The 15979-nt window shown below is 50.5% G+C and overlaps 1 protein-coding gene across 1 annotated transcript in view; it reads right to left on the bottom strand.

The window, feature by feature from the left end:
• The window catches only part of LOC106577472 (coiled-coil domain-containing protein 146), an 88155-nt gene extending 74938 nt beyond the window's left edge, over positions 1-13217 (bottom strand). The window contains exons 1-2 of the mRNA XM_082977899.1: positions 13052-13217; positions 10358-10538 (exon numbers count right to left, since the gene is read on the bottom strand). Coding sequence (XP_082834025.1) covers positions 10358-10531 — 174 coding nt within the window. The 5' untranslated portion in view covers positions 10532-10538; positions 13052-13217. The remainder of the gene's footprint in view (positions 1-10357; positions 10539-13051) is intronic.
• Between the last annotated feature and the right edge of the window lie 2762 nt (positions 13218-15979).

Here is a 15979-nt window from a genome sequence, read left to right as displayed (position 1 = left end):
CAACCATCAGCAGGCAAATAGCCCTGACCTAGCCTATATCTGTCAACCATCAGCAGGCAAATAGCCCTGACCTAGCCTATATCTGTCAACCACCAGCAGGCAAATAGCCCTGACCTAGTCTATATCTGTCAACCACCAGCAGGCAAATAGCCCTGACCTAGCCTATATCTGCCAACCATCAGCAGGCAAATAGCCCTGACCTAGCCTATATCTGCCAACCATCAGCAGGCAAATAGCCCTGACCTAGCCTATATCTGCCAACCATCAGCAGGCAAATAGCCCTGACCTAGCCTATATCTGTCAACCATCAGCAGGCAAATAGCCCTGACCTAGCCTATATCTGTCAACCATCAGCAGGCAAATAGCCCTGACCTAGTCTATATCTGCCAACCATCAGCAGGCAAATAGCACTGACCTAGCCTATATCTGTCAACCATCAGCAGGACTCTATTTGTTAGCTTATAATATTGTGTTTAAAGGTAGTGTATGTAAATCAAACAATTGTCTGGGTGCTGTAGTGCACAGCAATAGAAATAGCCACACACTCTTGCATACTCATACAGCTTACATTGGAGTATACACCAGTGTACTGGCATTTCTATTAATTTTTCCTTCATAAGGGTTCAGGATTGGCTGATGTTTTATACATTTTTCCTTCATAAGGGTTCAGGATTGGCTGATGTTTTATTCATTTTTCCTTCATAAGGGTTCAGGATTGGCTGATGTTTTATTCATTTTTCCTTCAAAAGGGTTCAGGATTGGCTGATGTTTTATTCATTTTTCCTTCATAAGGGTTCAGGATTGGCTGATGTTTTATTCATTTTTCCTTCAAAAGGGTTCAGGATTGGCTGATGTTTTATACATTTTTTCTTCATAAGGGTTCAGGATTGGCTGATGTTTTATTCATTTTCCCTTCATAAGGGTTCAGGATTGGCTGATGTTTTATACATTTGTTCTTCATAAGGGTTCAGGATTGGCTGATGTTTTATTCATTTTTCCTTCATAAGTCTTCAGAATTGGCTGATGTTTTATACATTTTCCCTACAGAAGGGTTCAGGATTGGCTGATGTTTTATTCATTTCCCTTCATAAGGGTTCAGGATTGGCTAATGTTTTTTTAGTATTTACTATTTATTAGGATCCCCAATTAGTTATTGCCGAGGCAACGGCTACTCTTCCTGGGGTCCAAACAGGAAACAACACAACAAATAAAAGCCATAATATACATAAATATACATAGCACAACATTTACATTACAATTTAGCCAATCAGCAGACACTCCCATCCAGAGAAACCCACAGCTAGTGCATTTACCTGGAGATAGCCAGCCGAGACAACCACAAACTGTATCACAGTGGTATCCCAACCACCTATCACATACATAATACATTATACAATACATAATACAATACAAAATACAATACTGTCACGATTTCCGCCGAAGTAAGTCCCTCTCCTTGTTCGGGCGGCGTTTGGCGGTCGACGTCACCAGTCTTCTAGCCATCGCTGCTCCACCTTTCATGACTTCTGCCGAAGTCAGTCCCTCTCCTTGTTCGGGCAGCGTTCAGCGGTCGACGTCACCGGTCTTCTAGCCATCGCTGCTCCACCTTTCATTTTCCATTTGTTTTGTCTTGTTTTCCTGCACACCTGGTTCACATCTCCTCATAATTACTATGTGTATTTAGCCCTCTGTTCCCTCCATGTCTGTGTGGGGTATTGTTTATTGTCAAAGTTTGCACGCTTCCGGCTGGTTTGCTCCGGGTCTTGTTTTGTACCCGTGCTTTGTGGCAGCCGGTACTTTGTACTTGGTTGTTGTACTTTGTGCTGCCTCACTTGTTCTTTGGGCATTTGTTTTTGTGACGCGGTTGCGTTCTGTTCTAATAATTGCCTCAGTAAAGTGCTTTGTCCACTCATCTCTGCTCTCCTGCGCCTGACTTCCATGCACCAGCTACACCCACCGTTTGACAGAATATCCCACCCGTCCTATGAAGTCAGCAGGAGCAGGTGCCCCTGTTATAGGGGTAGAGGAGCGCGTCCAGGAACACGCAGCGATGCTCCACCATCTCGGTGCCGCCCTGGACCGCGTCATCCAAACAATGGACCGTTGGGAGAGACAGGGAGTCCCTCCAGCACATCCACCAGCACAACAGGGGCCTCCACTACTCGCCCCCCCCTGCACCCGGTTTCAGTGGGATTCGTCTCGCCCTCCCCAGGCAGTATGATGTGCTGCCCGCTGCCAGGGTTTCCTGCTGCAATTGGAGTTATACCTGGCGACCGTCCACCCGGCTCCTTCGGGCCGTGAGAGGGTGTGTCCGCCTTCGTCTCATGCCTCTCCGGGAAAGCCATGGACTGGGCAAACGCCGTGTAGGTGGATGGAGATGCGGGGCTGGACCACTTCGAGGAGTTCACCCATCATTTCCGGGCAGTCTTCGACCACCTGCCCGAGGGTAGAGCGGCGGGTGAACGTCTCTTCCACCTGCGGCAGGGGACGAGGAGCGCCCAGGAGTTCGCTCTGGACTTTCGGACCCTGGCCGCCGGAGCGGGATGGAACGACAGGGCCCTGATCGACCACTATCGCTGCAGCTTGCGCAGTTGTCTCGCCTGGGCATGGTGACGCAGGGGGGTCACAAGGAGAGAATCAGTCTCTTCTTCATTGACTCTCCTGCGTTTCCCGTGGTGTTAGGCCTACCCTGGTTAGCCTGTCATGACCCCACTGTTTCATGGCAACGGAGGGCTCTCACGGGGTGGTCGCGAGAGTGCTTGGTGAGGTGTTTAGGGGTTTCCGTTGGTGCTACTACGGTGGAAAGTCCAGACCAGATCTCCACCGTGCGCATTCCCATGAATATGCCGATTTGGCTCTCGCCTTCTCCAAAAAGAAGGCGACTCAATTACCACCCCATCGACGGGGGGATTGTGCAATAAATCTCCTGGTAGATGCCGCACTTCCCAGGAGTCACGTGTATCCCCTGTCACTGGCGGAGACGGCGGCTATGGAAACATATGTTTCCGAATCCCTGCGTCAGGGGTACATTCGGTCCTCTACTTCACTCGCCTCCTCGAGATTATTTTTTGTGAAGAAGAAGGAGGGAGGTCTGCGCCCGTGTATTGACTATCGATCCCTAAACCAGATCACTGTGAAGTACAGTTACCCACTACCTCTCATAGCCACAGCGATTGAGTCAATGCACGGGGCGCGCTTCTTCACCAAACTAGATCTCAGGAGTGCTTACAACCTGGTGCGTATCCGGGATGTAGATGAGTGGAAGACGGCGTTCAGTACTACTTCAGGGCATTATGAGTACCTTGTCATGCTGTACGGGTTGATGAATGCTCCATCAGTCTTCCAAGCCTTTGTAGACAAGATTTTCAGGGACCTGCACGGGCAGGGTGTAGTGGTGTATATTGATGACATTCTGATATACTCCGCTGCACGCGCCGAGCATGTGTCCCTGGTGCGCAGGGTGCTTGGTCGACTGCTGGAGCATGACCTGTACGTCAAGGATAAGAAATGCCTATTCTTCCAGCAGCCCGTCTCCTTCCTAGGGTACCGCATTTCCACCTCGGGGGTGGAGATGGAGAGTGACCGAATTTCAGCCGTGCGTAATTGGCCGACTCCCACCACGGTAAAGGAGGTGCAGCGGTTTCTAGGGTGGGGGACCGGGAGCTGTTGGCTGTCGTCAAGGCTTTGAAGGCGTGGAGACATTGGCTTGAGGAGGCTAAACACCCTTTTCTCATCTGGACTGACCACCGCAATCTGGAGTACATCCAGGCAGCAAGGAGACTGAATCCTCATCAGGCAAGGTGGGCCATGTTTTTCACCCGTTTTGTTTTCACCCTTTCTTACAAACCAGGCTCCCAGAATGTGAAGGAAGACGCACTGTCCCGGCTATATGACACAGAGGAGTGGCCCATAGATCCCACTCCCATACTCCCGGCCTCCTGCCTGGTGGCGCTGGTAGTGTGGGAGCTGGACGCGGACATTGAGCAGGCGTTACGTGCAGAGCCCGCTCCCCTCCAGTGTCCCGCTGGGCGTCTGTACGTTCCGTCTGCTGTCCGTGACCAGCTGATCTACTGGACCCACACGTCCCCTTCCTCTGGTCATCCAGGCATCGGTCGGACGGTGCGCTGTCTGAGTGGGAAGTACTGGTGGCCCACTTTGGCTAAGGACGTGAGGGTTTATGCTTCCTCCTGCTTGGTGTGCGCTCAGTGTAAGGCTCCGAGGCACCTGCCCAGAGGTAAGCTACACCCCGTACCCGTTCCACAACGGCCATGGTCGCACCTGTCGATCAATTTCCTTACCGATCTCCCCCCATCACAGGGAAACACTACGATCCTGGTTGTTGTGGATCGTTTCTCTAAGTCCTGCCGTCTCCTTCCTCTGCCCGGTCTCCCTACGGCCCTACAGACTGCAGAGGCCTTGTTTACGCACGTCTTCCGGCACTACGGGGTGCCTGAGGATATAGTGTCTGATCGGGGTTCCCAGTTCACTTCGAGGTTCTGGAGGGCATTCATGGAACGTCTGGGGGTCTCGATCAGCCTTACCTCGGGTTTGCACCCCGAGAGTAATAGGCAGGTGGAGAGAGTGAACCAGGATATGGGTAGGTTTCTGCGGCCTTATTGCCAGGACCGGCCAGGGGGGTGGGCGGCCTTCGTGCCCTGGGCCGAGATGGCTCAGAACTCGTTTCGCCACTCCTCCACTAACCTCTCCCCCTTCCAGTGTGTACTGGGGTATCAGCCGGTTCTGGCGCCTTTCCATCAGAGTCGAACTGAGGCTCCTGCAGTGGACGACTGGTTCAGGCGCGCGGAGGAGACATGGGACACCGCCCATGTTCACCTCCAGCGGGCCGTGCTGCACCAGAAAGCCAGCGCAGACCGTCACCGCAGTGAGGCGGACCGGATCTGGCTCTCGACCCGAAACCTGCCCCTCCGCCTGCCCTGCCGGAAGCTGGGACCGTGGTTTGTGGGGCCATTTAAAGTCCTGAGGAGACTGAACGAGGTGAGTTACAGGTTACAGCTTCCCCCGATTACCGTATTAACCCCTCGTTCCATGTGTCTCTCCTCAGGCCGGTGGTGGCAGGCCCACTCCAGGAGTCTGAGGTGCAGGAGGTTCCTTCGCCCCCTCTGGACATCGAGGGGGTCCCGGCGTACTCCGTTCGCTCCATATTGGATTCGAGGTGTCGGGCGAGGGGCCTTCAGTACCTCGTGGACTGGGAGGGGTACGGTCCAGAGGAGAGATGCTGGGTCCCGGTGGAGGACGTATTGGACCCTTCAATGCTGCGGGAGTTCCACCGTCTCCATCCGGATCGCACTGCGCCTCGCCCTCTGGGTCGTCCCCGAGGCCGGTGTCGGCGCACTGCTGGAGCCGCGCGTCAAGGGTGTGGTACTGTCACGACTTCCGCCGAAGTCGGTCCCTCTCCTTGTTCGGGCGGCGTTCGGCGGTCGACGTCACCGGTCTTCTAGCCATCGCTGCTCCACCTTTCATTTTCCATTTGTTTTGTCTTGTTTTCCTGCACACCTGGTTTACATCTCCTCATAATTACTATGTGTATTTAGCCCTCTGTTCCCTCCATGTCTGTGTGGGGTATTGTTTATTGTCAAAGTTTGCACGCTTCCGGCTGGTTTGCGCCGGGTCTTGTTTTGTACCCGTGCTTTGTGGCAGCCGGTACTTTGTACTTGGTTGTTGTACTTTGTGCTGCCTCACTTGTTCTTTGGGCATTTGTTTTTGTGACGCGGTTGCGTTCTGTTCTAATAATTGCCTCAGTAAAGTGCTTTGTCCACTCATCTCTGCTCTTCTGCGCCTGACTTCCATGCACCAGCTACACCCACCGTTTGACAGAATATCCCACCCGTCCTATGAAGTCAGCAGGAGCAGGTGCCCCTGTTATAGGGGTAGAGGAGCGCGTCCAGGAACACGCAGCGATGCTCCACCATCTCGGCGCCGCTCTGGACCGCGTCATCCAAACAATGGACCGTTGGGAGAGACAGGGAGTCCCTCCAGCACATCCACCAGCACAACAGGGGCCTCCACTACTCGCCCCCCCTGCACCTGGTTCCAGTGGGATTCGTCTCGCCCTCCCCAGGCAGTATGATGTGCTGCCCGCTGCCAGGGTTTCCTGCTGCAATTGGAGTTATACCTGGCGACCGTCCACCCGGCTCCTTCGGGCCGTGAGAGGGTGTGTCCGCCCTCGTCTCATGCCTCTCCGGGAAAGCCCTGGACTGGGCAAACGCCGTGTAGGTGGATGGAGATGCGGGGCTGGACCACTTCGAGGAGTTCACCCATCGTTTCCGGGCAGTCTTCGACCACCTGCCCGAGGGTAGAGCGGCGGGTGAACGTCTCTTCCACCTGCGGCAGGGGACGAGGAGCGCCCAGGAGTTCGCTCTGGACTTACGGACCCTGGCCGCCGGAGCGGGATGGAACGACAGGGCACTGATCGACCACTATCGCTGCAGCTTGCGCAGCTGGCGCAGTTGTCTCGCCTGGGCATGGTGACGCAGGGGAGTCACAAGGAGAGAATCAGTCTCTTCTTCATTGACTCTCCTGCGTTTCCCGTGGTGTTAGGCCTACCCTGGTTAGCCTGTCATGACCCCACTGTTTCATGGCAACGGAGGGCTCTCACGGGGTGGTCGCGAGAGTGCTTGGTGAGGTGTTTAGGGGTTTCCGTTGGTGCTACTACGGTGGAAAGTCCAGACCAGATCTCCACCGTGCGCATTCCCACGAATATGCCGATTTGGCTCTCGCCTTCTCCAAAAAGAAGGCGACTCAATTACCACCCCATCGACGGGGGGATTGTGCAATAAATCTCCTGGTAGATGCCGCACTTCCCAGGATTCACGTGTATCCCCTGTCACTGGCGGAGACGGCGGCTATGGAAACATATGTTTCCGAATCCCTGCGTCAGGGGTACATTCGGTCCTCTACTTCACTCGCCTCCTCGAGAATATTTTTTTGTGAAGAAGAAGGAGGGAGGTCTGCGCCCGTGTATTGACTATCGATCCCTAAACCAGATCACTGTGAAGTACAGTTACCCGCTACCTCTCATAGCCACAGCGATTGAGTCAATGCACGGGGCGCGCTTCTTCACCAAACTAGATCTCAGGAGTGCTTACAACCTGGTGCGTATCCGGGATGTAGACGAGTGGAAGACGGCGTTCAGTACTACTTCAGGGCATTATGAGTACCTTGTCATGCTGTACGGGTTGATGAATGCTCCATCAGTCTTCCAAGCCTTTGTAGACAAGATTTTCAGGGACCTGCACGGGCAGGGTGTAGTGGTGTATATTGATGACATTCTGATATACTCCGCTGCACGCGCCGAGCATGTGTCCCTGGTGCGCAGGGTGCTTGGTCGACTGCTGGAGCATGACCTGTACGTCAAGGATAAGAAATGCCTATTCTTCCAGCAGCCCGTCTCCTTCCTAGGGTACCGCATGTCCACCTCGGGTTGGAGATGGAGAGTGACCGAATTTCAGCCGTGCGTAATTGGCCGACTCCCACCACGGTAAAGGAGGTGCAGCGGTTTCTAGGGTGGGGGACCGGGAGCTGTTGGCTGTCGTCAAGGCTTTGAAGGCGTGGAGACATTGGCTTGAGGGGGCTAAACACCCTTTTCTCATCTGGACTGACCACCGCAATCTGGAGTACATCCAGGCAGCAAGGAGACTGAATCCTCATCAGGCAAGGTGGGCCATGTTTTTCACCCGTTTTGTTTTCACCCTTTCTTACAGACCAGGCTCCCAGAATGTGAAGGAAGACGCACTGTCCCGGCTATATGACACAGAGGAGTGGCCCATAGATCCCACTCCCATACTCCCGGCCTCCTGCCTGGTGGCGCTGGTAGTGTGAGAGCTGGACGCGGACATTGAGCAGGCGTTACGTGCAGAGCCCGCTCCCCTCCAGTGTCCCGCTGGGCGTCTGTACGTTCCGTCTGCTGTCCGTGACCAGCTGATCTATTGGGCCCACACGTCCCCTTCCTCTGGTCATCCAGGCATTGGTCGGACGGTGCGCTGTCTGAGTGGGAAGTACTGGTGGCCCACTTTGGCTAAGGACGTGAGGGTTTATGTTTCCTCCTGCTTGGTGTGCGCTCAGTGTAAGGCTCCGAGGCACCTGCCCAGAGGTAAGCTACACCCCTTACCCGTTCCACAACGGCCATGGTCGCACCTGTCGATCAATTTCCTTACCGATCTCCCCCCATCACAGGGAAACACTACGATCCTGGTTGTTGTGGATCGTTTCTCTAAGTCCTGCCGTCTCCTTCCTCTGCCCGGTCTCCCTACGGCCCTACAGACTGCAGAGGCCTTGTTTACGCACGTCTTCCGGCACTACGGGGTGCCTGAGGATATAGTGTCTGATCGGGGTTCCCAGTTCACTTCGAGGTTCTGGAGGGCGTTCATGGAACGTCTGGGGGTCTCGATCAGCCTTACCTTGGGTTTGCACCCCGAGAGTAATGGGCAGGTGGAGAGAGTGAACCAGGATATGGGTAGGTTTCTGCGGCCTTATTGCCAGGACCGGCCAGGGGGGTGGGCGGCGGGCGGCCTTCGTGCCCTGGGCCGAGATGGCTCAGAACTCGTTTCGCCACTCCTCCACTAACCTCTCCCCCTTCCAGTGCGTACTGAGGTATCAGCCGGTTAGAGTCAGACTGAGGCTCCTGCAGTGGACGACTGGTTCAGGCGCGCGGAGGAGACATGGGACACCGCCCATGTTCACCTCCAGCGGGCCGTGCTGCGCCAGAAAGCCAGCGCAGACCGTCACCGCAGTGAGGCGGACCGGATCTGGCTCTCGACCCGAAACCTGCCCCTCCGCCTGCCCTGCCGGAAGCTGGGACCGTGGTTTGTGGGGCCATTTAAAGTCCTGAGGAGACTGAACGAGGTGAGTTACAGGTTACAGCTTTCCCCGATTACCGTTTTAACCCCTCGTTCCATGTGTCTCTCCTCAGGCCGGTGGTGGCAGGCCCACTCCAGGAGTCTGAGGTGCGGGAGGTTCCTTCGCCCCCTCTGGACATCGAGGGGGTCCCGGCGTACTCCGTTCGCTCCATACTGGATTCGAGGTGTCGGGCGAGGGGCCTTCAGTACCTCGTGGACTGGGAGGGGTATGGTCCAGAGGAGAGATGCTGGGTCCCGGTGGAGGACGTATTGGACCCTTCAATGCTGCGGGAGTTCCACCGTCTCCATCCGGATCGCACTGCGCCTCGCCCTCTGGGTCGTCCCCGAGGCCGGTGTCGGAGCGCTGCTGGAGCCGCGCGTCAAGGGTGTGGTACTGTCACGACTTCCGCCGAAGTCGGTCCCTCTCCTTGTTCGGGCGGCGTTCGGCGGTCGACGTCACCGGTCTTCTAGCCATCGCCGCTCCACCTTTCATTTTCCATTTGTTTTGTCTTGTTTTCCTGCACACCTGGTTTACATCTCCTCATAATTACTATGTGTATTTAGCCCTCTGTTCCCTCCATGTCTGTGTGGGGTATTGTTTATTGTCAAGGTTGGCACGCTTCCGGCTGGTTTGCGCCGGGTCTTGTTTTGTACCCGTGCTTTGTGGCAGCCGGTACTTTGTACTTGGTTGTTGTACTTTGTGCTGCCTCGCATGTTCTTTGGGCATTTGTTTTTGTGATGCGGTTGCGTTCTGTTCTAATAATTGCCTCAGTAAAGTGCTTTGTCCACTCATCTCTGCTCTCCTGCGCCTGACTTCCATGCACCAGCTACACCCACCGTTTGACAAATACATAATACAATACAAAATACAATGCAAAATACAATACAATACAAAATACAATACATAATATAATACAATGCAAAATTCAATATATAATACAATGCAATACAAAATACAATATACAATACAAAATACAATAGATAATACAATGCATAATACAATATATAATACAATGCATAATACAATACATACTACAATACATATTACAATACAATAAATAATACAATACATATTACAATACAATACATAATACATTACATATTACAATACACAATACAATACATATTATAATACAATGCATATTACAATACAATACATATTACAATACATAATACAATACAAATTACAATACAATACATAATATAATGCATATTACAATGCAAAATGCATCAAAATATCTTTGTGTTTCTTCACAGTCCGCGTCATGACGTAAAGTGTGAGTTACCTGGTGTGGCAGAGAGTTCCATGTAGTCATGGCTCTATTTAATATTGTGTGTTTCCCAGCCTCTGTTCTGGACCTGGGGACTGTGAAGAGACCTCTGGTTTCAACTGGTCATGGTGACAGAGTTCTAGCAACTATGGTGGATGAATAACTAGGTCAGCCCAGTAGGGGTCAGCTCGGCTCGGCTTGTCTCAGTAGCGTGAAAAGAGTATGTGTTACCTGGTCTAAGCACTGGAAGGCTGGGCTGGCAGAGACGTGAGTGGGGCCCAGGGCCAGGCTCTCCTCCTGTAGGTCAGCATCAGGAGCCAGGGCTAATAGAGGAGTAGTCTCCTCCTCACCTCCTCCTCCTCCTCCTCCACTGGGAGGGTTGGTCTGCTCCCCAGCTTGGCTCATAGTGGCCCTGTCACACACACGCAGACACACACGCAGACAGACACGCAGACAGACACGCAGACACACACGCACACAGACAGACACGCACACAGACAGACACGCAGATAGAGACAGCAGACAGACAGACAGACAGACAGACAGACAGACAGACAGACAGACAGACAGACAGACAGACAGACAGACAGACAGACAGACAGACAGAGACAGCAGACAGACAGAGACAGCAGACAGACAGACAGAGACAGCAGGCAGCAGACAGACAGAGACAGCAGACAGACAGCCAGAGACAGCAGACAGACAGAGACAGCAGGAAGCAGACAGACAGAGACAGCAGACAGACAGACAGCAGACAGACAGAGACAGCCGACAGACAGAGACAGCCGACAGACAGCAAGAGACAGCAGACAGACAGAGACAGCAGACAAACAAAGACAGCAGACAGACAGAGACAGCAGGCAGCAGACAGCCAGAGACAGCAGACAGACAGAGACAGCAGACAGACAGAGACAGCAGGCAGCAGACAGCAGACAGACAGCCAGAGACAGCAGACAGACAGCCAGAGACAGCAGACAGACAGCCAGAGACAGCAGACAGACAGCCAGAGATAGCAGACAGACAGAGACAGCAGGCAGCAGACAGGAGACAGACAGCCAGAGACAGCAGACAGACAGCCAGAGACAGCAGACAGACGGCCAGAGATAGCAGACAGGCAGAGACAGCAGGCAGCAGACAGGAGACAGCAGACAGACAGCCAGAAACAGCAGATAGACAGCCAGAGACAGCAGACAGACAGCCAGAGACAGCAGACAGACAGACAGAGACAGCAGACAGACAGCAGACAGACAGGATTAGTCAGCATTTTCATGATCTTCTAAAGAAGAAGAGCACTAGACAATTCCGTAACTACTAGTCATTTACATTTTACATTTACTGGCTTTGCAAAGTATTTACAGGAATATACAAAATCTTAGCCTTGTGTATTCTATCCACTCTACATTACACTGATGAAAGACAGACTGCTGCAACCCTCATAGCCTCCAGCTCCAGTCTTTGACCTAGGATGTGTCCCAAATGGCACCCTATTCTCTATAGTGTAGTACATTTGATCAGGCCCCATATGGGACACATGGGCCCTGGTCAAACGCAGTCCACTATAGGGAATAGGCTGCCATTTGGGACACAGCTCAGTGTTCTGGAACCTACAGAAAATACTAAACCCAGCTGCTTTGCTGGACCCCTCTAAACCATGGCTGCTGGCCCAGTGGCTGGACCCCTCTAAACCATGGCTGCTGGCCCAGTGGCTGGACCCCTCTAAACCATGGCTGCTGGCCCAGTGGCTGGATCCCTCTAAACCATGGCTGCTGGCCCAGTGGCTGGACCCCTCTAAACCATGGCTGCTGGCCCAGTGGCTGGACCCCTCTAAACCATGGCTGCTGGCCCAGTGGCTGGACCCCTCTAAACCATGGCTGCTGGCCCAGTGGCTGGACCCCTCTAAACCATGGCTGCTGGCCCAGTGGCTGGATCCCTCTAAACCATGGCTGCTGGCCCAGTGGCTGGACCCCTCTAAACCATGGCTGCTGGCCCAGTGGCTGGACCCCTCTAAACCATGGCTGCTGGCCCAGTGGCTGGACCCCTCTAAACCATGGCTGCTGGCCCAGTGACTGGACCCCTCTAAACCATGGCTGCTGGCCCAGTGGCTGGATCCCTCTAAACCATGGCTGCTGGCCCAGTGGCTGGACCCCTCTAAACCATGGCTGCTGGCCCAGTGGCTGGACCCCTCTAAACCATGGCTGCTGGCCCAGTGGCTGGACCCCTCTAAACCATGGCTGCTGGCCCAGTGGCTGGACCCCTCTAAACCATGACTGCTGGCCCAGTGGCTGGACCCCTCTAAACCATGGCTGCTGGCCCAGTGACTGGACCCCTCTAAACCATGACTGCTGGCCCAGTGGCTGGACCCCTCTAAACCATGGCTGCTGGCCCAGTAACTTACAGTAAGTAAAGTCCCTATCCTCTTCAGACTTACTTCCCACTGAGCACAGGCGTCAGTTCAATGTCTAGTTTTGATTCACATTTGGTTGAGTGTCAACTAACGTGAATTCAACGTGAAATCAACAGATTTTTCCCGAATTGTTAGGCCTAAGAAGTATACAATAAATACTGATAGAAAGACTATTGAACCCGTTTCAACTGGAGACTGGGCCTGTGTTCAGGGCTCCAAATGAACCTTTTCCACTCCTAACTCATTTTTCTAGAAGCGCACCACTGTCTGTGTTCATTTGCAAGGTGCAATGTCAATGATCACTGTTCTATCTGTAATAAACCGTTACTAGCTAGAGAGCATTGGATTTAGATGATACGAATGAATCATTTTAGCCAAACAGAACCGATAAATTCGCTTTCTACTCAAAACTGCTAACTACTAGTTACAACTGACCAGACTCGTGTTAGCCAGCTAGGGAAATAAGACATAGCTATAGGTAGCTAACGTTAACTCTTACAGCTACACTATGTTATTCTTACCTGTAACAGTCCCTTTATTCACCTGTGACTTCAACTTTGTCAAAATAATGATCCAGCATTATGCCATAAAAGTTAGGTCTGGGAAGTAGAGCTATTTGTAAATGTTATTGGTAGCTAGCTAGCTAAACAACAAAATGCTTCAGTAAATCTCAGCCTCTCTGTTCTGTTGAATGCCTTGAAAACGTTGCCATAACAACGACGCCCCAACATCCTTTTCAGCAAGACTGAAAAAACAGTTTTTTAAACTTTTAAAACAGCAAAGAGGCAATAAGACAGGTAAAATACTAGCTATATTTGAATTGTTGAATTAAAACTGTGCATGCACTGTGTTTATTTGTCGTTTAGAAAAATGTATTGATCATATTGAATCGCATGCATGCAGGGGCAAACAGACAGCTAAATTCCAGCAGAGGGCGCCAAGTATTCATTGTCATGAGTACAGAGAATTTTCTCCACAAGCTGAGCTGTGGTAACCCTTGTCTCCTGCAGTCCGCAGAGCAGGGCATCATCAAGGTCTGCTCGTCATTTGAACCAAGCCAACCAACCCCTGTCCTGGAGGCATCCTCTGTAGGAGGCATATACATACACAGGAAATAACTCTAAAGATTGTTATGGATTGCACCAAGAACTGTTGAGTTTGGAGAGTTTTGGTCCAGACAATGGGTTTTTGTGATATATATATCTATATAAAGAAGTGTATTTACTCTGAAGCAATTGAATTTGAACACCCTGGAGTTGAGACCAGGGCCTGTTTTCATAAAACATCTCAGGATAGGACTCTTGATCTTGGATCAGGTCCCACTGTCTATATAATCATATTCATTATGATCTAAAAGGCAACATTTATCCTGGATCAGTACTCCTACACTGTGACTCTTTATGAAGACGGGCCCAGAACAGCTGAAGAGTTCCCTTCTCTCCATTGTCACATGGTGACATCACCCTCTCAGCTCAGGAGAAACTGTGGAAAAACATTTAAGATCATTGTGCTTTCTCCTGGATCCAAATGTAGTCTTGATTCCTCTCCTTGTTTTATAGGTCCTCTATGCAAATTAATCTGGGTCCATTCATTGTTCTTCAATCTTAAATCACATAGAAAATATTCATAACAGCCTTCTGGTTCAACACATCAAAATGTTTGTGAAACACTCCAGATGGTGGTGTGTGTGTGTGTGTGTGTGTGTGTGTGTGTGTGTGTGTGTGTGTGTGTGTGTGTGTGTGTGTGTGTGTGTGTGTGTGTGTGTGTGTGTGTGTGTGTGTGTGTGTTAAAGGGGTAGTAGGATTTGGCAGGTCCCGTGAAGCAGGATTCTCATTTTGGGAGAGACTTTTATAGTGGCCCTGAACTGAACATAAATGTTCGTAGATAGACTTGATCCTCTGTCCTGTGACTACTGTAGTAGGTTCTTTGAGACAGTATCAAATGGTTGGCCTTTGGCTCAGATGTTGACTGAGGTTTTTCATGATCCATTTATAGTTCGTAAGAACATTGTATCTCATTAATCACTGATCTGGTAGTTTTTGGTCCAGTAGAGGGTTTAACAGCATTAACCATGAACCTCATATTTCTGGACTGATTTCTGGAACCTGCCCATGTTTTTGTTTTCTATAACAATATGCCCTTCAAGTGAATTATAATTTTGGCAAGTAAAACAAGTTCTTGCACTTCTCAGAAAGTATTTTTAGATTTGTGTATAACTCAGAATTTCACATGCTTGAGGCCATGCAGCTAAGTTAGGACAGTAGATTTAGCTAACTGTTCACAATTAACAAGGTTTGTTTTTCTTATCAATTCATATTCCATCATGGTAAACTGTCAACAATACCACTTCATTGAGTTCTGTTTGTTACTAACTCCTAATAATGTAGCCACACAGGAAAACAATGTTCTGTGTTGTATTCAGTAAACACAACAGGTGGTGGTAAACAATAGCCATTAAAGATGAGGGAATGTGCACCATTCCATACAGACATATTTAGCTTCATTCTCTGAGTAGGTTTTCAGTCTAACTTTGTGCATAGGATGTGTCTCGACCTGTTCTGACCATCCAGCCTGTCTTTAGGGCTCTTTAGTTGTTTAGTGTCCTCCTGAGTAGTCAGTGAAGTCATACACACTTGTTCCTTCTGAGTGTCATAGTAAAGTGTGTTTTCTTCTCATGACTTCCAGAGAGCACTCTATTTCTAGTAGGTCTAATATTTGTTCTTAGAATAGTGTTGAACAGGGCTTGTTCTTAGAATAGTGCTGAACAGGGCTTGTTCTTAGAATAGTGCTGAACAGGGCTTGTTCTTAGAATAGTGCTGAACAGGGCTTGTTCTTAGAATAGTGCTGAACAGGGCTTGTTCTTAGAATAGTGCTGAACAGGGCTTGTTCTTAGAATAGTGCTGAACAAATCAAATCAAATCAAATGTATTTGTCACATACACATGGTTAGCAGGTGTAAATGCAAGTGTAGCGAAATGCTTGTGCTTATAGTTCCGACCATACAGTAATATCTAACAAGTAATCTACCAATTCCACAACAACTACCTTATACACACAAGTGTAAAGGAATGAATACGAATATGTACATATAAATATATAAATGAGTGACGGCCGAACGGCATAGGCAAGATGCAGTAGATGGTATAGAGTACAGTATATACATATGAGATGAGTATTGTAGGGTATGAAAACATATAAAGCAGCATTGTTTAAGGTGGCTAGTGATACATTACATCAGGATGGCAAGATGCAGTAGATGGTATAGAGTACAGTATATACATATGAGATGAGTAATGTAGGTTATGAAAACATTATATAAAGTGGCATTGTTTAAAGTGGCTAGCGATACATCTAATTACATCAAGATGTCAAGATGCAGTAGATGGTATGGCGTACAGTATATACATATGAGATGAATAATGTAGGTTATGTAAACATTATCTAATATA

This window comes from Salmo salar, chromosome 07 (genome assembly GCF_965601325.2).
Source record: "Salmo salar chromosome 07, fSalSal1, whole genome shotgun sequence".
Classification (NCBI taxonomy): Eukaryota; Metazoa; Chordata; class Actinopteri; order Salmoniformes; family Salmonidae; genus Salmo; species Salmo salar.
This window is presented reverse-complemented; position numbering and strand designations above follow the sequence as displayed.